A 25371-nucleotide genomic window follows, 5' to 3' on the forward strand; every position below is an offset into this window, starting at 1 on the left:
CCTCCTAGGAAAAAAAAAATTAATGTATTTTAAAAATCTATTTGAACACTGATAAAACATCTGAATTTAGTATATATGAAATGTGGGTTTTTTAGGGTGCCATGCAATAGAATTGCTTATCCTAATGAAAAAAATCTAAAACATAGGTAATAGGAATGAAAACTAGGTTAAGCTAAAGGCATGCATAATCGTGGAACATGATAATTGGATCTTAAATAATATTGAGTTGTAATATTTTGAGCAAAGAAGGTAAGACTTCCACTTTGCCAATATAGATTGCATACCCCAAGAACACCGTATTTAATTTTGGTTTCCAGATTTGAAAGGGATACAGGGAAGCCATGCCAAACTGTAGCCAGTTTGATTTACTGGTTAGGAACGTGGGCTCTGGAATCTGATACCTGGGTTCAAACCCAAGCTCTTCTATTTACTAGCCATGACTTTCAGCAAGTTTCTTCACCTCTCAGTGCCCCTGTTCTCTCACCTGGACAATAGGCATGATATTAATGATAATGATAATAATAATAGTAACAGCAAATTTTACCGGAGTTGTTGGGAGGACTTAATGAAATCAACCATTAGTAAGATAAGTACTCAATGAATATTAACTATTAATTTATTCAAAGGAGAAAGTAACAGAGGAACAGAATTTAAAGAAGGAGAAGAACTCAATTTCCATGGCCTCCAGAGTCACAGACTTTTAAATCATTGGGTAGAAATTAAAGTAAAATAGATTCTGTTTCAAAAGAGAAATGACTTTGTGAAAGTGAGAGCTTTCCAAAAACAGAATGGGCTTTTCACAATTATATATTTACTTAGACATATTGTAGGGAGACTCAAAGATTCTTGGTCAAAATCATCTTTTGAGCTTCCTTCAAAGTTTGAGATTCTATAAAAATAAAATTGACTTTAGAAAATCATATGAAGCAATTGTTCGTCCTTACTACAGAAGTCTGATTATAGAAGGAAACCAGTCGACAATTTCAAACTGCTTCATTGTCGAAGTCAAAAATTTTCTAAAATTTCTAGCCCACATTGATCCTTCAATTCTCTAGGCCACCAGAATTCTTGAAAATAAAACATGTTTACACTTGGAAAATATGCAGTTTAAAATTGTCTTTAGCTCTTTCAACTCTTTTTGTTTAATGTCAAACCAATTACTAATTCTGGGAAACTAAGTATCATATATTATATAGTTCTTTCACACTTTATTATAGTACTTACCACATTGATAGAGAAAGAAGCAAATGCCCAACAAATAGTGCTTTTCTGTTCAAACCTAAAGCATACCATTAACAGAAATCTCAATATAAATTCAAGAAGCTTGTTTTGAATAGCTGCACTTTACTTGGATAACCAAAAGCTAGAGAATGACATTATCAAGGAATTTTATAAATAAAGATATGTCTAAGTCTTCAACATTGGCACAAATAATAGCTTCAATAGATTTACTTGTAGATAGATCACTTAAAGATAAAAAAGAACATTTTGAGAAATGTTCCATTTTAAGAAAGCTGTAAGATTTATCAGTAATAATTTTTCCTACACCAGAAGCATAATCTATGTAGTTTTATTAAAAATTAAACTTCATAGAGTTACAAACTTTTAGTTATAAGATGAATAAGTTCTAAGGATCTAGTGTACAGCATGGTGACTACAGTTAATAATACTGTATTGTATACTTGAAATTTGCTGAGAGTAGATCTCAAAAGTTCACACCAGAAAAAAAAAAAAGAGGAAACTATGTGAAATGATAGATGTGTTAATTCACTTGTACACTTTAAATACATGCAATTTCATTTGCCAATTATACTTCAATTAAAAAAATTAAACTTTATAAAAAATGTGCACTATAGAATGCTTAGAGTATTATATATTTGTTGCACAACAGTTATTTCAGTATTTTAATAATTGTTTTCTTCATTTTTATCAATCATATGTAAAGAACTATTAATTCAGTTGGTATAATAGAGTGATTATATTTAACTCATTCTGTTGATGTCTTTGGTTATTTCTTTACATAAATTAAAGTCACTTTCTGTTTATGACCCCTGTCCTACAGAAGTAAAATCAAATTTTAAATATACCTTCTTTTACTTCCAAAAAAATGGAGAAAGGACTCTTAATACTCTAACTTCAGAAGCCTGTTAGAACTCCTGAAACTTTGAAAAGTAACTCTACTTTGAATTACAAAGAAACAGATTTTCTCAGTTTTAATTTAGTACAACATAAAGGCAAAAGAATGCATAACTAATTATACTAACAAATTATTATATTTTTCTCTCATCTGTTATAGCTAAAGAGAGAGAGAGGAAGAGAGAACAATTCCAGATAAATCAAGATATTAACCTTTTTAAAAAAACTTAAGACCAAATCCTTAGAAGTACTGAACTCTCCAAAAAAAAAGTATAACAATATAAGTTTTTGAGTCAGAATGCCTGGATTTGAATCCAGGATATATCAGTTAAGCAAACTTTAGCAAATTATGTACTCTCTCTAAATCTGTTTTCCCACCCATAAAAAGGGTTTAACAATATTATTTATCCTTATAAAACTATAATCCTGGGCTTCCCTGGTGGTGCAGTGGTTGAGAGTCCACCTGTCGATGCAGGGGACACGGGTTCGTGCCCCGGTCCGGGAAGATCCCACATGCCGCGGAGCGGCTGGGCCCGTGAGCCATGGCCGCTGAGCCTGCGCGTCCGGAGCCTGTGCTACGCAACGGGAGAGGCCACAACAGTGAGAGGCCCGCATACCGCAGAAAGAAAACAAAAACAAAATCAAAACAAAAAAACCCTATAATCCTTTAATAATATAAATCATCTAAATCTTTTTGAATTTATGCTTGGCATATAGTAAGCACTTTGCAAATGTTTTAAATCAGTATTTTCATTAGTAGCACATCTGTTTACTCATAGTCCATTTTTATGATAATAGCCCTGGACAGGCATGCAAGCCATTTAAAGAACAGAATATAAAGCAGTTTTTCTCTACCAAGGGCTTTCTCGGTGCCCTAATGCTCTACAGAATGTGTTAGCCCCACAATGGGAAAAGAACAGAACCCAGAGGTTCCACTGACTGTGGCCCTCTTCCCTGTGTGGCAGCCATGGCTAGCTGGAAGTCGGGATTATATATGGCCATGTGTCTAATGCTCTACAATTATACGTTCTAGAACCATGATACAGAATAAATTGAACCAGGACGTAGGAGACGGAGATCCACATAATACTGATGTCTAAATCAATGGCCTCCAAAACTGGGGGAACAACATTTTGAACATGCACCTTGAAATAAATATATAATTTATGGATAAGATTTACCGTACTGACAAAGTACATTATAAAACATTCTGAAGAAAAAATTAACAGCAGGTCTGAACCTTTCTCCAAATACTGTTTCCCTGGAAACATTTTGAGTTAGGATAAACAGGGAGTGCCAGCTGTGTTACCAACCAGCATTGATTATTATTGATGGAAAGCATCTGGACCTGGAGGATGCTGAGTGACCTCAGCTTCCTGATGCACTGTGTTCTAGCAACTGAGGGCATCCCTTGAGGAGACTTGGACTGTTACCAAGAGACTGGTTCCTGTGGAGCATGAGCCTTCCCAAGGCAAGGTAGTCCTTGTGTATCCATATGGTCTCATCTTAAAACTGAGTTACTACGTTCAGGTAAGGGAGAGAAGGTGGAAAATGGTTACTGTGCATCTAGAGGGAGCCCTACTGAAGAAGCACCTGACATTATCCTGTTGACATTCCATGTTTCCTGTCCTGTATCCCTCTACTAAACCAAGTGAACCTGATGCCAGACAATAGCCTATTGTGTCATATTAGTGTGAGTGTCAAGACAAAATCACAGGTCCACTCTGTAATCATGCAGACATATACATACACAAAAATATATTATTTATTTACATCCTTTGACCTAATGAATTATTTTAAGCACCATACATTTGAGTATACTGCTTGGGTCAACATACTTTTCAGAGTATTTGGGGTAAATTCTTTGTAAAAACTTGGGATGCTATCTCTCTTCCCTTTGTGATTTTCTGGTGTTTCTGACAGATCCTTGTCTTTGGGTCTTATAAATCTTTGGCCGTCTCTGCAAATATTAGTAAACTAGTAACTCCACTGTTACAAACTCTGCAGCAGCAAGACATAATGAATTCCTGAAAATTCAAACACTAAATATCTTCTTGAAGATCTTCAGTTCCTACTCACTTTCTTTTAGAGCTTTTCAGGATATAACTATAGGGGGCTTTAGAAACTACAACACTGTGGGAGAAGTAACTCTGTCTTTCCATTTTAATATACTTTTATGCTAGTTTTGTTAAAACATGCTATGTCGAAAATAGAACTATTTATTCCACTCTTGACACTACCCTCAATTCCAAGTAACCAAATAATTTTACCATTTCCTGTGAAAATTTCTATAGATTTCTCTTTTATTACCCCATTTTTAGGCACACATAGCTTTAAAAACATTTGTTTAAACTTACCCTGATACGTGTAACATCAGCAGCATGTAGAAGACCAAGAAGAGATTATGAGTGTACCAGAAGATGTCATAGTTAGAAACTCTGAAAAAACAAATAACTTAATTGCAATTCCACTTTACACTCCATCTCACTAAAAAAAGTGCATCCTTTCAAATACATGTCACAATTGAAAGTTAAAATATGAGTTTTAACTCATATTTAATATTTTAACTCATATTTAATAATGAGTTCATCTGAGATTTATCTATTAATATCAAAGTATTAACATACCACTGCAGAGAGAACTGACAAAAATTATAAGTAACGCTTTATCATTTTGAAGGTTCTTTGTATTTCAAATAAAGATACATAGAAAGAATTGAAATCAGCTGTTTATATTAAAGTTATTATGATGTAAGGTGAAGGTGCAGGCAATAGTCTGCTAATACGTACTTCTGCTGTCCTTTTTATCAAAATTCTCAATTTGCAAATGACTTCTAAGACAACCGATGTTTCTATCCCAATATATATTTTGAGAGTAGTTCAAAGGAAACTCAGATGGAGATAGACTAAATAAGTGTTCATTAAAATTTTCTCTTATCTTCCTGGACAGTGTATAACTTTAAAGTAACACCTTGTGTGATTGTCCTGGGGGAGGACAAAGAGTCTGAAGAGGAATGGGTATAATAAACACAACCTAGAATGTTTGAGAGAAGTAAAAAGACTAACAGTTATTTTATTTCATATATCTCGGCAGATATTCATGTATTAGAATCTTGGAGGTGGCGGGCAGGTATGCATAAAAGCTTAATGATTCTGATACAACCCGTAGAAACTTTAGAACCCCCAATTTAGGCAAGAGCTAATAGAGTCACATTTACATGGGTCACAGTTTTTGCTATCATAAACAATATCATTAGCATCCTTGTAACATATGCCTTTTTGCACAGATCTGCTTCTTTTTGAATCTAAATTTCTAGAAGTGGAATTATGACATCAGAGGACACACATTTTGTAAGGCTTTTGATACACATTACCTACTGCTCTCTGAAACATGTTTATAAATTACAAACCCAATCATAGTGCAGGAGGGCCTGTTTCCCCAAACCCAGACTCCACTTTATACATCTTCAGTATTTTGTATAAGTGGAATTAGGTATTATTTCATTTTTGTGTTACTCACTTTGTATTCTCCTGTGACTCATCTGTTCATAATAATTACCCATTTCTATAGCATATTTCTTAACTGTTGCGGGTTAAACTATTCAAATTTAAGAATGTACTACTTCCATATGAGTGTAATAATTTTTGCAATAGCATGTTTATTTTTCAGTTTTTATACTGTATATTGACATTCAGGAGTTTTAGTTTTCATATTTTTATGTAGCCAAATATTTCCTATATTTTTCCTTGTCCATTATGAGAGCTGATAAAATATCCACTTAAAGTTTCTTCTAAATCTTTAGTGGTATAATTTTTTACAGTAAACTGTAATTTATCTAGAATTTAATTCACTTAAGCCTTACCTTCCTCATAAGTTTATAATGGCACCTTTATTATTTAGCAGGTTCTTACATATAGCGAAGTCTTTTACAGTGCTTTCTGTCTACTATCATTTAATTCAATGTCTTGGTCATTTTTGCAAGTAAGTCCTATTCTGGTTGTTGTTTTTTTCATTGAAGTATGGTTGACTTACAATATTATATTAGTTTCAGGTGTACAATATAGTAATTCCCTATCCTGTTTTAAGTTACTGAAGCATAATCATTTTAATATTTAGTAAGCCACACCCCGCCTCCTTTTATTCCACTTTGGAACATGTATCTGGAAAGTCTCCATACACAATTCCTTACAACCCAGAATATTTGACTGAAAGAAAGAGATTTTTCAAAAACAGGAAATGATATATAGAAATGCCTCTCTATTTCCCTCTTAGTTACACAGAACAGTCCAGTAACCAGAATATTGCATTGGCTAAACATTCGGGTTACTCGAGATGTTTTCTACCCATGAAAATGAAGATAATCTTAAGGAAGTCTAAATAATCTGACCAAGAAACATCAAAATAATGGCTGTGACACTCACCGTATTGCATATGTCGAAGCTGTAATCATCAGGAAGAGCACCAATACCATGCAGACCCCTGTCAGGCCAGGAACTATAAAAACGTACATAAGTATGTTTAACTTAAGTCATGCTGAGAAAAAATGTACAAAAAGTTATTACCTTAAAATTCAAAGTACTAGGCTGATCTGTGGGAAGCCCAATTCAAATTGTATGTCTCCTTGTATGTTCCCTCTTTAAAAAGCCTTGTTTGAATTAGCATAAGTTTCAAGGTATTTAGGACAAAGCAGAGTCTTTTCCACCTTTAACAGAAGAGTCCATTTTGGTATTTTCAAATATTCTACTCAGAATGGTGAATATGTGCATACTTTTATAGGGACATACTATAACTAAAGTCAATAATTAATACAACAGGACAGGGTTGACATTCAACTCCCTTGTTGTTTTGGTTTTCTCCACCATAGTACTAAACCCTCCTTACTCTCACCTCCCCGCTTTTACGGAACTAGTAGCTCCTTCAGTTTCAATGACAAATAATTTCTTTTGGGCTTCACTAACTAGAATAATTTTCAAGAAAAAAATAAACAAAACCTGAACCTTTCTAAAAACTGCAACTTCGAGTGTAGAACAAAAAATGGTGAATTTGAAGAAAAAAGTTACAGTGTTGATGTTTTAAGAACACTTGCAGACATATTTCCCCTCAGAATGGAAAACATTTTGAAATCAGTGCTTCTGGTAGTACATAACATTTTGTAAAGTGTGTAAACATGTCAATTTTCAAAATTAATACTGACACAATAGATTGCTACAAATCTAGTGTTAGCTCATACAGCACGTACAAGATGAATAGGTGATATGCTTTATCAAAGAGTGAAAATCACAATAGCCTCATTTCTTATTATCTTATTACTACCAAATAAAATATTCTGTCTATAAGTCACCTTTATTTACTCTTATAATCATACAAGCAACAAAAAGTACTAAATGACCTAGCTGAGAGATTCCATCTTAAATCTTTGTAGAAAAGGTATTGAAACAATTCTGCCTCCAAAAGTATAGACATCCCCCCACTCTTCCTCTTGACAAGGAACCGCCTATGAAACAGAAGGACCATCAGGGACTATAAGCCACCAGCAGAAGCAAACGAGCTGGGGACAATATAAGAGCAACAGGGATGTGCACCATTAGGATCACAGAGGGTTTAGAATCATTAGAAAATAACATTAGAGATCCCAGTACAATAGAAATGAGTTTCCACTTGTAAAGGGACACAGGAGAAATAAGGGAGTTGGTCTTTGGAACTTAATACTGGAGTATGCTCTCCTTTCACTCTTCCCAATACACAAATTTGGAAGCCTAACAATCCTTGCCTTTCCCAGATGTGCCTAATCGAAATCATCTCTTCTCTACACTTCTTTCGTAGGGTACTCCCTTTCCCATTGCCCCAGGTGAGTACTTACTTCCTAGGGGGTAAGAGAAGAACAAGATAACTACACTAGTTCACAGGAAAGGACAAATAGCGCAGAAAACTACTGTTTAAAAAGAACAGCATGTCTACAAAATAACCAAGCTTTTCCACTCTCAAGAATATACCCCCTCAAAACACAAACATATATTCACCCCAAACTTGTTCAAAAATGTGCATAACCGTTTTATTTTTAATACTCAAGGCCTGTAAACAATTCAAATTTCCATCAACAGATGAATGGATAAATAATTGTTTATCTGTACCTGGAAAATTAACCAGCAGTTTAAAAAGAAAGAACTGCTGATACACACCTATGCATATATGACAACTCAGATGAATCATAAAATTTATTAGACTTAGTGAAAAAAGCCAGACTGCCCTCCCCCACCAAAACAACCTGAAAAAACATAAGCTCCATGATTTCTTTTATACAACATTCTAGAAAATTCAGAGCATTCTTTAGTGATAGAAAGCAGATCTGTAGTTAGGAGGGGTAGAGAGCAGGACAGAATGATGGACGTATTTGTTATCTTGATTTTGATCATGGTTTCACATGTGTATACATATATCAAAACCAATCAGGTAGCATGCTTTACATATGTATAATTCAGAGTGCTTCAATTGTAACTGAATAAATTTAAAGAAAAAAAAAAGGAGGTCTGTCTCTCTGGCTTCAACTAATTTCACTTAAAATGTAAAATTTCTGGTTGGAGAGGCCTTTCCAGTAATTTTATTGAGGCTTCATGAATGTCTACTGAGTCTACACACAAGGTTTCCTATGTAGTCCTGAACATGCCAAGATTAGTTACAGAATGTCTGCAAATCACTTCATCAGGACACCTGAAAAAACAGAGTATGTTTAGAACAAAGTTATAATTTCCAAAGGGTATTATTGAAACATTAATTCCTTGAGGTATTAATTTCTATTACTCAAAAATGTTATAACCATTCCTTGAAGAATCACAGGGCACATTAATGTAAAGCTTCTGAGAAGTACTAAAGTCAAGAATCCAGTGTAAAATTGAACAGATACTTCCTCAAACATTTAATTAGAGCACATCTTTTAGAGCAGAGCATGGAAAACATACTGGAAAGACTTAGAGAGGGTGAAATAGTTGACCTCAGTCATTTGACTTCAACATGAAGTAGAGGTCCCAGACAGCCTGGGGTATGTATATATATTCTGGGATTGCGGTCCTGTTACTGTCCCTTAGGCCAAACCCCTAGCTCACTGAATCTCATCTGTAAACTGAGGATCAATTCAATGCTTCTTAAGGTTCTTTCAGATTTATGAAGTTAACTTTTTTATCTAAAGAATTCATTTTTCCTTTCTGTCTCCCAGAAGTACAAAAGGATCAGAGTTTGTAAATTATAGAGTAATAGACTTCAGAGCAATGAAGAAGAAAAACTGACTTATAATTAGCAATGAAAAAAATTGCAATTATGGTGGTCAAAAAAAAAGGGTGGGATGGGTAACTTAAAAAACAAAGGGGATTCTGGGGGGGAGATAAATTAGGGGTTTGGGATCAACATATACACACTACTATACATATTGAATAAAATAGGTAAACAACAAAGACCTATTGTAGAGCACAAAGAACTATACTCGATATCTTGTAGTAACCTATAATGGAAAAGAATCTGAAAAAGAATATACGTGTATACGTATGTATAACTGAATCACTTTGTTGTCTACTTGAAACTAACATAACATTGTAAATTAACTATACTTCAGTAAAAAAAAGAAAAAAAGCTATGGTTTTCTTTACTGGAATTAAACAAACAGGTTGGCCAACCAATCATCTGGAATGTTGCAGAGAATATCTATGCAACAAGTAGTAGAGTTTAAAAATAAATGACTTTTATCCATTCAGTGACTATTTTCTAGGCATCTGTACTGTACTGTTAAGTGCTAGAGGAAAAAATGAATCCTGCTCTAAAAGAAATCCCAGTCCAGTGTGGGAGACAGCGTAAGCAGGCAATTGCAACATAGGGTATTAAGTGCTGAAAGAATGCTAAGCATTGAGTGTTTTCGAGGTACATCAAAGGGCATCCTAACTTAGCGCTGGATGACAGCGCAGCCAAGTCCCAATAAATTAGCCTCTATTATCACACATATTCCAAGAGTCAGGAAGCACAGGTTAGAAATTATTGCGCTAGTCTAAGCTCACTGGGGAAAGTTACTTGCCAAAGTGAAGTACACTGTGAACTCTCAGTCTTCAAGTTATGAAGCAAAACCTATATTTGTTTCCTTAGGAAAAAACATGCTTGTTATGCTTACTCTTATTACTCTTTTATCTATGCATATTAGGTTAATTAATTAGTAGCCCTTCAAATGAATAACTGTACTATATTGCCATTTCTAGATGAAACTGAAAGATCATTTTCATCCATACCCAGATATAGTCAGAAATATACCATCTTGTATTCATTACCCTGTTTTTACAAACATAATTGGAGACAAAATTGTATTTATTTGTGAGGGATTTTCTAATTAAAATTAGATACTGTGCATTTTATTCTCATCATACAAGTACTACCAAATTTGGAGATATGTAGTAAGCATTATAAAATGTTTGAATAATTCAATCTATTAAACTTATTTTATTCTATAAATTCTTAATTGAAATGTCTTTAACATTTCTTATTTAGTGAGTCTGAATCCCATATTTTATGTCACTTGTGCTGCCACAGGCTTTATTTTCTACAAGACAACCTTATTTCTTAGGCCTAGGTTACACGGAAAAACTTTTAAAGACAGAGAGAGAAAAGACTCTATGTAACATTAAACAAATTAAAATTCAAGAACTATATCAACTAATAGAAAATATGCTTTATCATCAGAACATCTAAAAACATGCATGCCTTTCTTCATCAGGAACTTTATTCTTCCTAGGTATTGTGCCTGCCAATATTCAAAGATAGCTGTGAAATAGACTCAGTCAGAGATGTATTCATAACACAAAGTTGGACTAAGTGAATTCAAAGTTGGACTAAGTGAACAGTGTCACTCATCCCATTACCATCCTTAGATTCTGCTTTGCTCTCTCACTTGCTACTATTCAGTGGGGTCGACCAGATGCCTGAGGAGCTCTAGCCTCATACTTAAGGGGAGGGTCTGTGTCCCTGTGAAGTAGATGGCACCTGATGGCAAGCACAGTACTTCTTTCATGAAATTTTTTGGAACTAGGCCACTACAGTGATGCTGACATGCTGATTTTGGATAATTCAAGTTGTTTGTATTGACAGAAATGCCACACAAAATATTTTCTCTGCATGCCCTACGGACATCCCTTTTCCACCCTGGAGAAGCTCACCTTTAAGTGGAAGACACAGTATATGTAAGGTAATAATTATTCTACAGTATATGCAAGGAAATAAATTATTCATAGTATTTTCACTATGTATCTTTAGGCACCCAGGGCAAGAAGAGACCAGCTCTACTTAGTGAAATTTGGCAGAAATCTGTGCATGATAGGCATGGCAACTGAGACTTAAAGGATAGGCAAGAGTTGACCAGGTGATAAAAAGAGAGTAAGAGAGGAGGTAAAAGGTAGGTAGTGGTGAGAAGGTATGCTCAAATGTATATATGAGATGTGTATAAATGAGATGCTCACTAAAGGGTAAAACAGTAGTGGAAAGGTTAATAAAGCATATTGGCAGGTCCCAACCTGGACTCTCTCTAGGCTGGAATCAGGAATTTGTGTTTTTAAGTATCATCTTTACCTAGCCCAATACACTCATGGGAACTACTGGGAAAGAACATAGGATGATGGTGTTTCAAGCTAGGTGGAGAGATCACCTACTTATAAAGAAGTATTAATTTTACTACGTTTCTTAATGTAATATCTTTGTCATATAAGAAATCTCCTTATATCTTTGTAAACTAAACTTTTTTAAGCATTTCAAATGTTCCAAGTCTTCAGCTATACTCTGTGCTGAACAAGATAATATTAAAACAAAATTCTTGTTTATTTCTCTTAAAATGATTCATATGAACCAAAAAATACATTGATTCATACATTGTTTTGTTTTTCTGCTTTTTCTCCCTTCTACTTCTCACCCAATTCTTAAGGCTTAAATAAAAACATGCTTTCAATGAGCAAATCTGTAAACAAAACTAAATTGTGTTCCTAAAGAGAAAACTGAAATGAGTACTTTGCAAATGGCAAGCATCATACATTGATAGGCAGAAAACATATATATATATATTCAATCTAAATATGTAGTTGCGACGTGGAGGGAAAGAACACCCCAATTATTCTTATTTTCACCATAAAATTGATTCAAAAGAAAAACAATGCATTTGACAGAGCCATGCCTCAGTCCCATATGCAATTCTGATCCTTAATAAGGGAGTACAGCCAAGCCTTTATGATAGACCATCTCCGCTACACAATCATCCTTGTCCCCGAAATACAAGTTAAAAATCCTTCAAGGGCTTCCCTGGTGGCGCAGTGGTTGGGAGTCTGCCTGCCTATGCAGGGGACACGGGTTCGTGCCCCGGTCCGGGAGGATCCCACATGCCGCGGGGCGGCTGGGCCCGTGAGCCATGGCCGCTGAGCCTGCGCATCCGGAGCCTGTCCTCCGCAAGGGGAGAGGCCGCAACAGTGAGAGGCCCACGTACCACAAAAAAAAAAGAAAATCCCTCAAATACAGTTTCTTTTTCATTATTATAAGTGTAAGGTTGAGAAAAAGAAGAAAATAGTAAGAACTGTACTAACATCAGGGCAAAATTTTGAGATATTCAAGTGTGCTTTAACAAATGAATAGTCTATACTGAGATTTCATGGACAATATGTTTGAGAAGGAAAAGTAAATTAGAAATGAGAAAGAAGACATTTCAAGAAAGATAACTTATTTTAATGACTGTTTCTCCTCTTTTTCCATGGGTTTTAAGATCACAAAATATCCTACTAAATTACTGAATTAGAAGAACTACACTGACACTCAGAGTGCTTGGTGTTTCTTTCTAACCCTTGAGGACAGAGAACTGGTCCATATGTATTATCTCCAATAGTACTTGCCAAAGCAGTGGGCACATAGCAGGCCCTCAACAAGCATAAGGCATTATGTTATTTTCTTTGAAAGAATATATGAAAGGCAAATGCATTTGCTTACTTTTACTCTTCATTCATCTGAACCCTGACTGTTTGCCCTGTCCCTCTGTTTTCATTGCAACTGTATGCTTGAACTCCTAATCATTTGTTCTCATATGCAAATTTTCCATGTTATATTTTAGCATATATCTAAATGCTGTGTAATTTGATGATGCTTATTTTCCAAGATTTCCCTGAATCTTCAGAAGCAGAAATGAGTAACAACTTACCAGTTGTGAAGAGAAGTTTCCTAGGATCCTGATAAAAAGGAAAAAAAAAAATTGACTGAAAAATAGAACACCGATAGCATAAAATTCTGCAATGAGTCTGAGAGAGATAAGAGCCATGTATTAGGTATGTAAGAGACTGTTCTCCCAATGGAAATAAGATGCAATTGAATTTCATAATGTTTTTACGATATCACAGGAGATTATAATACATACAAAACCCAAATCCAAGAAGTTTAGCTATCTGAAAAAGGAAGAATATTGTATGAAGAGTCAGAAAGCCTAGGCTTTCATCTTCATGGCCAGTTATAAGCTATTATAAGTTAGTGGCAGTGGCCTGAAGCCCACCCTTTGACCATTTGGGGGCTCAATACCTTACCTATATTGTGGAAACGTTAATATATACTTTATCTACCACAACTGCCAAACTGCACCTAACGAGTGTCAAGACAGTGAGAATCAAAAGTGATAAAATATGTAGGGGGGGTTGTACTGTGTAAATTCAGTACAGAGAATACTAACTGAGAACTAAAATGTTTCAAAGGCTACTGTAAAAATAAGTGATGATATTCAAATAAGGAAGACAGGTTCCTGCTACTCAGAAATATAACACATTAATATGGTTATTGTAATATTTCCTTTAAACTACATTCTTGTGGTATAATGGACTGAAGTCAACTCCCTTTCTGTCTTCTGGAAAACTTTAGATCAATTCCCAGTAGAATATGGATTAATTTTTCATCCTAAGGGTGCCTAATATTGCACAACTTCTGAATTTCTTTCCTCATGCCTCCATTGAATCTGGGGTCAGGCCAGGCTATATACAAAGTAGGAAGCCATTTATACGATACAATTTTAGGGGTCTTGAACAAGGACCATTTGCCCAAGAATAGCTCCTCATCCAGTTTAGGTCAAATGAATTCTACCATTGATGTTAGAAACATGACTAAAGGCTAATCTAGAGTAACCTAATACACAAAAAATTAGTAAAAATACAAGATGGGCTGAACAAAGTGGTAATACCAGAAATATGAATAAATAACTATGGAAACTCAGAAGATGGAACAATTAATATTGCCAGGGAATGAAGATGGAATAGAAGAAGAGTAAGAGACTGTTTCACAGGTGACAAGATGAGGCCAACTGAGCTAGGCCGTCAGGAATGCACCACCATCACAAACTGGAGGATGGAGGGGGTCATTGGAGATGTGGAGAAGACAGGATGAAAGCACAGAGCAGAACAATAAGGTGCATGTCATAAACCCATCATTTCCAGAGACAATTCACAGAATATAACCGTTTATATATGTAATATGTGTGTGTGTGTGTGTTTGTATATGTGTGTATTTTTTCGTTTTCATCTAGTACATAGCCTGGTACCGTCCAGGTACCCAAAAATATTTATTACAAGAAAGAAGAGAGGGAGGGGAAAAAAAGGAAGATATGAAGGAAGAAAAGGAAGGAAGGAAGGGGGGAAAAGGGAAAATGTAAATTAAAATGAGTTAGCATTTTTCATCCATCAGATCAGCAACGTTTTTTTACAAACAAGTGAAGTGTAGAAATAAGCATTCTGATAAAATTGGTAGAGTGTATCAAGCGGTGAAGCTTTTTTGGAAGGTAATTTGTCCATCAAAACTAATGATGTGCATAACTTTGAAACCAAAATTCTACTTCCATGAATCTGCCTAGCAGAAGTGTACAAAAAAATAAATTTATTGGCATGCAGTTCATGACAAAAACTCGGAATCAAGCTAAACATCTGTGAATAAGGAAAAGGCTAAAAATAAATTATGGTGTATTCATATGAAGAGGATGAGGTAGATGTATACTTTCTGATACAGCAAGCCACAATACATATATTTACAAATCGCTGAAGAATATATATCATAAAATACCACTCAAAATATAAGAAAACATAAAATCATTCACTGCGGCTAGTTTTGGAAGAGAAGCTTTTGCTTTTCATTTACTTGGGAGTTTTAAAATATTTTCCATGGAGCCTATATCTCTCTTAAAGTGAAATAAATTTAATAACTAGAAATCTTAAAATGACTAAAATATTGGAATATTAAGCAAAAGTATATTGTAATGAAATGATAAGATTATTGTAGTTATCGAAGACATGAATTTAGAAAGCAAAAGAGAGAAGCAAAGAAGGAAAAGATAAAAAAGGAAACTGCATGGCGGGAGTAAGACACAAGTAACCCCATGTGATTTGGGCAGAGGAGGAGAGAGGAATGAGAGAAGTGATGGGAGACAGGGAGAGATGGAAGCTTTGCTGTGAAATCATTACATGTGAAGAGCTTCCACCGGCATGCTAAGGAGCTAGATTTTTCCATGGTTCTTAATGTTAGGCGCACTCTACAATCACTAGTGAGCTTTTTAAAAATATTAGTGCCTGGCCCTAACCGAGATCAATGAAATTACATTGGTGTTTTAAAAATACTGGTACAGTTATGGGATTTATCCAGGGCTGCTTGTTATTTTGGTTTCGTGATTTATATCTATGCTTGTTTGTTGTTACTTTGACCTCTGTTTTGTTTTGGGAGGGAGGTCAAGCACATGGTCACAGCAGTATTAATCTAGAGAACTCTGGTGATATGTAAGGGGAAGATGGAGAACAATCCATTAAGTCAGTACCGCACTTAGCAGAACGGGGTGGGGTTCTGATCTCACGGGACCCTGAACATTTCGGTGTTGATGCAGTCTTGGCTTTGGGAATCAGAGGCAGCCTGAGGACACGATGAAAATGCCGAGCAACACACACCTAACTAGGGCTGTACGTGTGTTGTTCATTGGTCCAGCCCAGCACCCTGTACATATAATTTCATTTCATGGGCAGCTTCACACGGAGAAAAGCACCCCTAAGTTAGATACTGCCCACTATAGAATTCAGCTCAAGGTCACCTACTATAAGGATTAAAAACAAAATAAAACAGAGTAAAGCATTAAAACTCAATAATATTTTTAAGTCAAATCAACTGATGGTCCAGGATCCTCAAATAGTCAACCTTCTTTTCTGCCTTTTTTCCCCCAAAGCACTGTATGAGTTACGGAAGGAGTTTTACCCTGTAATGGCACTGTCAACAGTCTCCACTGAGCGACAGGAATTAGACAAAAGCTGTTGGGAGGCAGAAGGCAGACCTGAGTGGCAACTTTCTGAACATTGCAGAATATAAAAAGTAGACGCTCTCTGAACTTCCATTTTTGGCGGGAGAGACTGTGAAATAGTAATTACCTCTATTTCCTACTGAAAAGAATAAAACTCAACTTGACAAGTGCATTTTAAAAGCACTGAAAAGGAGCAGCAAGGTACAAATTTTCTATGAAAATCACAGACCCTTACTAGTCATCTCACGACAAGTGAAAGGAAAATGAGAAGACAGAGACCACCCACCTCATCTCGGTATCTTGCTGCGTTCAGTTCAACAAAATCCTCATGGTAGTTCACTGAGAAGTTGAGGGCATTCACCAGGTGGGCGGCCACGTGCACACCTATAGAATCACACCAATCACTGGGATTTTCACATACGCTCTATAAGAGGGAGTCAGTTCCTCTCCTTAAGTAAACACAGGTCACAATTTGACAGCTTTGTATGCAATAAAATGTTCAATTAAAAGGGAAGTTTTAAAAGCACAAAGAATCTTAATTATAGACAGTTTTAGTATGAGAAATCATGTAAAGAAACAGAATTTTCAAAGGCTGGAATAAAATAACCCTAGTAAGTCAAGAGTTAGAAACACACATACACACACTGGCACACATGCACACACGTTATGTGTATAATAATATGGGAATTATTTGTTCATTTAAGCAGCTTCTGAATACAGTAATCCCCCCTTATTCACTGTTTCACTTTCTGCAGCTTTAGTGACCTGTGGTCAACTGTGGTCTGAAAACATTACGTGGAAAATTCCAGAAATAAACAGTTTATGAGTTTTAAATTGCATGCTGTTCTGAGTGTAATAAAATCTCCACCCATCCCATTCCATCCCACCCGGCATGTGAATCATCCCTCTGCCACGTACATCCTACACATTGGTCACTCAGTAACTGGCTTGGTTATCAGATCAACTTTCCGGGGTATTGCAGTGCTTGTGATCAAGTCGTCCTTGTTTTACTTAATAATGGCCCCAAACTACAAGAGTAGTGATGCTGGCAATTCATTTATGCCAAAGGAAACCGTAAAGTGCTTCCTTTAAATGAAGAGGTGAAAGTTCTCGACTTAATAAGGAAAGGACAAAATTTCGTATGTTGAGGTTGCTAAGATCCTTAGCAAATGAATCGTCTATCCGGGAAAGCGGAAGGAAAAAAGAAATTCATGCTCACTTTGCTGTCACACCTCAAACTGCAACTCATGTTTAGTTAAGATGGAAAAGGCATTAAATTTGTACAATAAGATACTTTGAGAGAGACGAGGGACCAGGTTCATGTAACTTTTGTTACAATTGTTATATTTTATCATTAGTAATTGTTGTTAATCTCTAAGTGTGCCTAATTTATAAATTAAACTTTATCACAGGTATGTTTGTATAGGAAAAAACAGTATATAGGATTCAGTACTGTCCTCAGTTTTACGCATCCACTGGGAGTCTTAGAAAGCATCCCCCCATGGATAAGGGGGAACCGCTGTACTTTAGATTTTCCACATCTTTCACTTTTCCCATAGCTCCAAACCTGTTATATATCTTGTATACTTCACTGACACTCAACCTAAAATATAGGTCCATGAAAAGGCTTTTAACCAGTTAACATTTTTCACAATCCACAGATTCAAGTCATAGTGTTTAAACCCAATAGCAAAAGTGTTGGTAACCACTTCATGGGACAAAAACACAGGAAGATGATGATCAGCATTTAATAACCTACCTACAATGGCACAGTAATGAGTAGTCAACTGACTTAGAGATAAAAGTGTTAGGAAGTTATTAGAGAGTTGAAGACAAATCCATTTCGGCATGGTCAGGGAAAAGAAAATTACCTTGAGAAGCCTGGACAAGAAAGAAGCTAATGACATTTTGCACAGAAATGTAATACCCTCCTCCCTTCCCAGCCTTTCCTTGTAGGTGAAATAAAGTTAACATCAACAGCACATTGTAATGCATGGGAAAGAACAATATTTAATTAGCTAGAGAACCTGTTTTCTTGGCCACATTGCTTGCCTACTAATGCCTCAGTTTACTTCTCTGTAAAATGGTGATGACAGAAATAAGAGACTTAATGAGATAAGTGAACCTACATTGCTTAGGAAACTATTACAATTTACACTGATATATGGAGTGCTGAGATTCAAAAGAAGACATGGCCTGGAAACTAGAAAATTCTATGACCCCTCCAATCTAACATACGACATGTACATAGGTAAGCCAAGAGTTCCAAATTACACACAAAGACAAATGAAAGTGAGAGAGAAGGGCTAGAATGCTAAATAACCTAAAAGTTATTTAAAGGATTAAATTCCTGCCAGTGACCAAATTAGAGGAGGGAAAAGGGTCCCATAAAAAATGGACAGGGCTAGTGGGAAGCAGCTACATAGCACAGGGAGATCAGCTCGGTGCTTTGTGACCACCTAGAGGGGTGGGATAGGGAGGGTGGGAGGGAGACGCAAGAGGGAGGGGGGATATGGGGATATATGTATATGTATAGCTGATTCACTTTGTTATACAGCAGAAACTAACGCAACATTGTAAAGCAATTATACTCCAATAAAGATGTTAAAAAAAAATGGACAGGAAACTGAAAGTGGGTTAACTAACAAGCAAGGACAGGGTTCCAAAGAAATAAACAAAGGGTGTCTAGGTGAGACTCAACTATGGTACAGATATAAAACATTATAGAAGCAAAACTGTCTGTGTCCTATAGCTTCAGCACTTCTAAAATCTATAGGAAAAAAACTCCATTTTAAGTGAAAGGTTTACATGTTCATTACATATTATATGGCTCAAAAGTGCAAGGGCATCCTTAGAGGAATTACCATTCTTTCTGAATTCTCCTGAAAAAAAGTTCTAGGTAACAGCTGTATGAGATACAGCCTTAAGGGATACATTCACCTTCCTTAAAAGGCTTTTTAGGTTAAAAGACTTCAGGGCTTCTAATTTTAGGCAAGAGAAAGCATTGCACTTTGCATGGATTTCCCCATTTAATTCTCATAACAAAACAATGAGGTAGGCAGAATCATCTCTATTTTTTTTTTTTTTTTTTTTTTGGCTGCAACTCTCGGCTTGCAGGATCCCAGTTCCCCAACCAGGGTTCAAACCCGGGCCCCCTGCAGTGGAAGCATGGACTCCTAACCACTGGACTGCCAGGGAATTCCCTCATCCCTATTTTACAGTTAAGAAAACTAAGGTTAAGAAAGGTGACTTACCTAAAGTCAGACCCCTAGTGAGTGGCAGAAGGCAAACCCTCTGGAACACATACTCATTCATGGCAATACTCCACACTATCTGAGTCTTTCAGCTGTTCTCCAACTGAACAGAATATTTGGACACAACTCCCATTTAGAACAAATCAAGTTATGAATGTGCCAGCGTTTCCCGATCCTTCTCCATTTTGACCTTTCACTCTCTCTAGCTGTAATCCAACCCTAACCCTGGCCACACCCTTGGTCCTCATCATATCCTGGACTCTTACTCTATTCCTAGACTTGAGCTATACTGGAGTCTTCAGCCCATCCCTGAGCCTCTCCCCATCTCTCACTTCCAGGGTGGGAACTACCAGTGGGAAGATGTTCAGGGATAAAACACTGGGAAGATGCCTGTTTTAACAATACTTGGCAATTTTTGAAAAGCTTAAAGTTTAATGATTTCTTGGCAATAGCTATAGCAAAACACTTCTGATTCAAAATGGCCATACACAAATATCCAGATCAAATGTCCCAAGTATCAAAACACCTATGTCCTATCAAATAATGAACAGATGAAAATGTCAGGTGCTATGCCACTGAGATAATTTACCCCTGAGGTTGTAAATTATAATAACTAATTCTATCCTAAGAACTTCATAGGCATGTTCTTACTTTAGTCTTAAAACCGTGAGATAGGTGCTACTGTTGATCCATTTTACAGTTAACAACAAACTGAAGGTCAGAGAGATTATGTCACTTGGTAAGGCAGAAGGGCAGCTGGGGATAGATCCTACAAAATCTGTCTCCAGAGTACCTGTACTTAATACATTAATTAATTTCTGTTTCAAAAATTTGAAAAAACGCACAGAATAAAAATTTATTTTAAAATGACTCTTAAAAACCACAAGATTCTCACTTCATATTTTAACTTGGAATTGAGAAGGATAACTTTCCACAAATTTTGACATTTGCTTTTCTGCCCAAGCGTTAATATCAAAGAAACACTTAACAAATATAATTTTGATAGAATCATATTCTGTGAATGTACATTTCACATTCTAATTTTCACACATTTAAGTTTCTATCATATCATTACTTTTAGAGGTTAAAAGCTTTTAATCACTTTCTTCCAATCTTTCTAAATGAAATTACTTACTTTTAGAAAATAATCATTACCAGCTTGGGGGCCAAACTTTGCACATTTATATATATATATATATATATATATAACACCCATTTTCTGTAGCATCACTAGATAAATCTCTTTAAATACACAGAAGAGAAAATTAAGTTATATAATAAGAAAACCATAAACAATAAAAATATCATTCATAAAATGTGCTATTCTAACATAATATTTAACATCTTTTGGTTTTCTCACCTGAGAAAATACAGATAGTCACACCACAGGTTGTATGGAATGTTCTGCTTTTATCCAGCAATCTTCTGGTTCTCCTGCTTGGAACCTAAATAAAAAGCATTTAATATGATAAAAATGATGCAGCAAATAAGATATACGCATAAGTCTTTGTAAATACGGCAGAGGCTTATCAATTAAAAATTGGTGAGATGAAGTAGGCTATATCTAGTCAATGGAACACTCAAATCATTAAAGAGAATGTGAGAAGGCTTATTATTGATATGGAAACGTACACAAGATATATTGTTAGGTAAAAAAAAGTTACAACACATAAACTAAACTATGATCCTGTATTGTTTAAAATTAATGACATTATGTATGTTAACATATCTGCAGGCATTTATCTCAAATAGTGGTTGTTCCGGCAGAGTAACATTTAGGAGAACCATCATTGTTTACTTTGCATATTTCTGGAATGTTTTAATTTTACAATATATACAATTTCCTTTTGTGGTCAAAAAATAAGATTATTTTTAAATAAAGCAATTTTATCTACAGGTTTAAATGCCTGCTTGATCTTACACAGAAATAAAATGTCAAGCATCTTTGAGTACCTATGTTTCACACTGGGGGATAATTCTTTAAGACATTAAATACTGAGAGACTTATGTGGGCACTTTTCATTTCCTGCCATTTATCTTCTCTTTCTTCACACCAAACCAATGGCCAGCCACAGGGATCAAAACCTAGCATTTCGCAATAGTTGGCAACCTACAGAAAGAGTTATTTCCACAAATTACTGCATTAAAAGCAAAGAGTTTCTAAATATAATTATGTGAAAAGGTTGAGAAGTTTTACCACAGTAAATCCACTCACATGAACTTCACAGGACATCAAAATGACCTCATGTTAACAACTCCTTTTAAAATATCAGTATCGATCCAGCAGTGCCTAACTATCTTACTGAAGACAGGAATAAACACACATATATCGCACAAACACACACACACACACACACACACACACACACGAGGATAAGAGAAAACAAAAAACAATTTCAGATGAATTTTAACTTTCAAAGGGCTTTTCTGTTTTCTTAAATCCTTTGTTTTATACTAAATATCATATATGACATCACATCTTAATCAAGAAATCTATTTCAAGCCTTTTACATAGCTCAAAACAGGTATGTGTTTTAAGAAACTAACACCAATACCAGCAGTCATCCTGTATATTAATCAAAGTCCACACAGCTCTAGTTTGCTCACTTGAATTTAATTAAATGAAACTACAAGCTCTCAGTGAAGAATGAGAAGGAGCTCAGAACTGGGGCTGATCTCAGCTCTACCATTCACTAGTCTCAAGGTCGTGGTCAAGTTACTTAAACTCCCTAGGCTTCAGTTTCTTCATCTGCAGTACCCACAGAATCATGTGAGGATTCACAAGTATTCAATATATGTGAATTTTATATATGTTAGCACAGTGCCTGATACTCTGTTATCCTCTGCCCTTACCTACTGTTGTAGAATAGCTCACTGATCACCTTGACATGCGACGTGGTCTTTACTATCATCTTTGAAGAAATCACTCCAGCAGAAAGTCAGACCATGCAAACTAAGTAGGACTAACGTGCCACTTTTACACTTGATTTCTATGCTGGAATCAGTGACGGATTTTTTTTCTTACCTTCTGGGATCCTCGAAGGTAAGCCAGGAGCATCCGGCACATGGGTAAGAGGATAAGGCTGCAGTTGAGGTTAAGAACTGATGCGGAGGCTCTGCTTAGACACAATCCTAGCTGAACAAATAAGGCAAGGGGCAAAACACAGTCAAGGACAAAAGTAAACTACAAGCATGCTGTAGACCTCACCCGGCAGGACTGTGGCAGGTGCCAACTCCTTCAAGAGACCTGAATAACCCTCCACTTTCTCTCTCACCAAAAGAGAAACCGGTCTCTTTCTGCTCCGCACTGCCATAAAACTTAGCCTCTTCTCATTTCTACTAGTGTTCCAATCACCTCACTACATTGTTTCAGTGCAAGGTCAATTTCTTATTGTACCCACCCTGGACTGTTCTGGGTGTTAAGAGTCCTCGAGAGCTTCAGTAGATTCCGTACCTCCACACAGGTGCAGTGTTGAATCCTTTGTTCACTGGTAGGGTACCAGTGAAAACAAAGGTTTTTCATTTGTGTTCTCTCTAGAACACTCTGAGCCTCCCCACAACTCCCTTCCACACCAGCAGCCACCTTTAAGCTCTTCACCTTACTGACTCTACCCATCTTTCAGGGTTCATCTTAAGCACTCCTCCTCTAAAGTTCTCCCCTGACCCATAAAGGTGTGGTACATATATACAATGGAATATTACTCAGTCATAAAAAATGAAATCATGCCATTTGTATCAACGTGGATGGACCTAGATATTATCACACTAAGTGAAGTAAGTCAGAAGGAGAAAGACAAATACCCTATGATATCACTTATATGTGGAATCTAAAATATGACACAAATGAAATTATCTATGAAACAGAAATGGACTCACAGACAGAAAACAGACTTGTGGTTGCCAAGGCAGAGAGGAGTGGGCGAGGGATGGATTGGGAGTTTGGGACTTGCAGATGCAAACTATTATATGTAGAATGGGTAAACAACAAGGTCCTACTGTATAGCACGGGGAACTATACACAGTATCCTGTAATAAAAAATAATGGAAAGGAAGATGGAAAAGAATACATGTATATGTATAACATATATGCATAATGGAACCATTTTGCTATACAGAAGAAATTAACACATTGTAAATCAACTAACAAAATAAATTTAAAAGTTCTTCCCCAAACCAAAACCAAGAGAGATCCCAGATCAGCTGTGCCTCATACAAAGCTGATCATAATATTCTTGCTAGATTGACATCTACTGTTGTCTGGTACTAGCCACATTCTTCATATGATGAATGTATCACACGAAAACAAGAGATGGGGTCATATCTGTGCACTTGTCCCGAAATAAACACAAAACTACTTTATGTTAAGGATATCAACTAAGAAACTGGTGTAAGTCAGATGCTTTTCTTATCTTGAAATTGTTTATGTCCCTGAGATTCCCAGCTTAACTCTTGGCAAAATAGCAACTCTGTTACACAGTGTTTATTGTCAGCATACGAACTATTATTCCTGAAAGGGAGATGGAGTAATAACTCATGTCAGGAAATCCATAATTTTCATTGAGTTATATAAAAAGTAATTGATATTTCCAGTTAGACTATTTCTACACCACGAATTTGAACACCTCAGGGACACAGTTCAATGAGTATACCAGTCAGTGGACAAGTAGAAATAATCCTCACTGGACTATCTAAAAAAATGTTAAGTATAATTTTCTCACCTCAATGAGCAAAAGTAATATCATTTCAAAGTGATAGGTTTTGTTGTTTAGGCCTCCAGAGAAGGAATAATTATATCTTTTTGATATGACATCTGCATGTAACAAGAAAATTTTAGCTCCAGGGATTTTGGATAATAATTTTATTTGTAATTTTAATGTACTAGGACAATAACTCACTTAAAATATATCAGCTAAATTCTACCATATACATTCAGGGCTTAAGAGCTACAAATAAATTATCCAAATTATCTTTGCAGTTTAGTGCTTTAAAGAGCATTCTTATATTTTTGCATTTTCTAACCATTTATTGCACGGCTGGAAGTGTTTTATTGCTGTGTTTACATTAACTCATACAGTAATTTAATTCAAAGTGGCTTTAAGTGTCCTGTTAGGATGAATGGAGTTTATTTTGGCATTCCACTTCTTCCTTATGATGCTGCAACATCTAACTGGAAATTCTACCAAGGACTCATTTCCTCATATATATTTATTCCTGAATATATTTAGCTCTTTAAACCAAGATGAAAAATTCTTTTTATTAGGTTATCAGAGTACAAAACTCCCTCATTCAGAAGCAGTCAAGAGGGTAAGGAAATGGAGACAGATCTCAGTTAAGTGACACAATCATAGGAAACCATTTTATCTACTTACTAGATGGGTAATAGTCTACAGGTAAGATTTGTTTTATTTAGTCATTATTAATTCATGACCTTCATAAGAATCAGCTACTTTAAATGTTCACTAAAAAGAAATGACTGCCTATGTTATGTGCCCAGCCCATTCTGTGTGGATGACGTGTTCTACCATTCCTAGAGAGCTCAACCTGCTACTCTAGTTTTCAAATCTCATTCAGGTTAGTTATCACTAGATGGCAGCGTTACTTTCACCTCTTACCTGTGAAGGTCTCAAACATAATTAACTGAAAATTCCAAGAGTAATTTTTTAAGCTATAAGTCTA

The 25371-nt window shown here is 35.8% G+C and overlaps 1 protein-coding gene across 3 annotated transcripts in view; it reads right to left on the reverse strand.

Annotated features, from left to right (window-relative positions):
- NOX4 (NADPH oxidase 4) overlaps positions 1 to 25371 on the reverse strand; it is a 145228-nt gene that overhangs the window by 100231 nt on the left and 19626 nt on the right. Inside the window, exons 2-7 of one of the 3 annotated variants that reach the window (XM_027083632.1) lie at positions 22721 to 22831; positions 21056 to 21140; positions 16728 to 16825; positions 13334 to 13361; positions 6558 to 6630; positions 4494 to 4574 (exon numbers count right to left, since the gene is read on the reverse strand). In XM_027083632.1, coding sequence (XP_026939433.1) covers positions 4494 to 4574; positions 6558 to 6630; positions 13334 to 13361; positions 16728 to 16825; positions 21056 to 21140; positions 22721 to 22831 — 476 coding nt within the window. The remainder of the gene's footprint in view (positions 1 to 4493; positions 4575 to 6557; positions 6631 to 13333; positions 13362 to 16727; positions 16826 to 21055; positions 21141 to 22720; positions 22832 to 25371) is intronic. The other 2 variants (XM_027083633.1, XM_027083634.1) reach the window with 2 other exon arrangements.

This window comes from Aethalodelphis obliquidens, unplaced genomic scaffold (assembly GCF_003676395.1).
Source record: "Aethalodelphis obliquidens isolate GAN/ISIS:26980383/991018 unplaced genomic scaffold, ASM367639v1 scaffold50, whole genome shotgun sequence".
In the NCBI taxonomy this organism is placed as follows: Eukaryota; Metazoa; Chordata; class Mammalia; order Artiodactyla; family Delphinidae; genus Aethalodelphis; species Aethalodelphis obliquidens.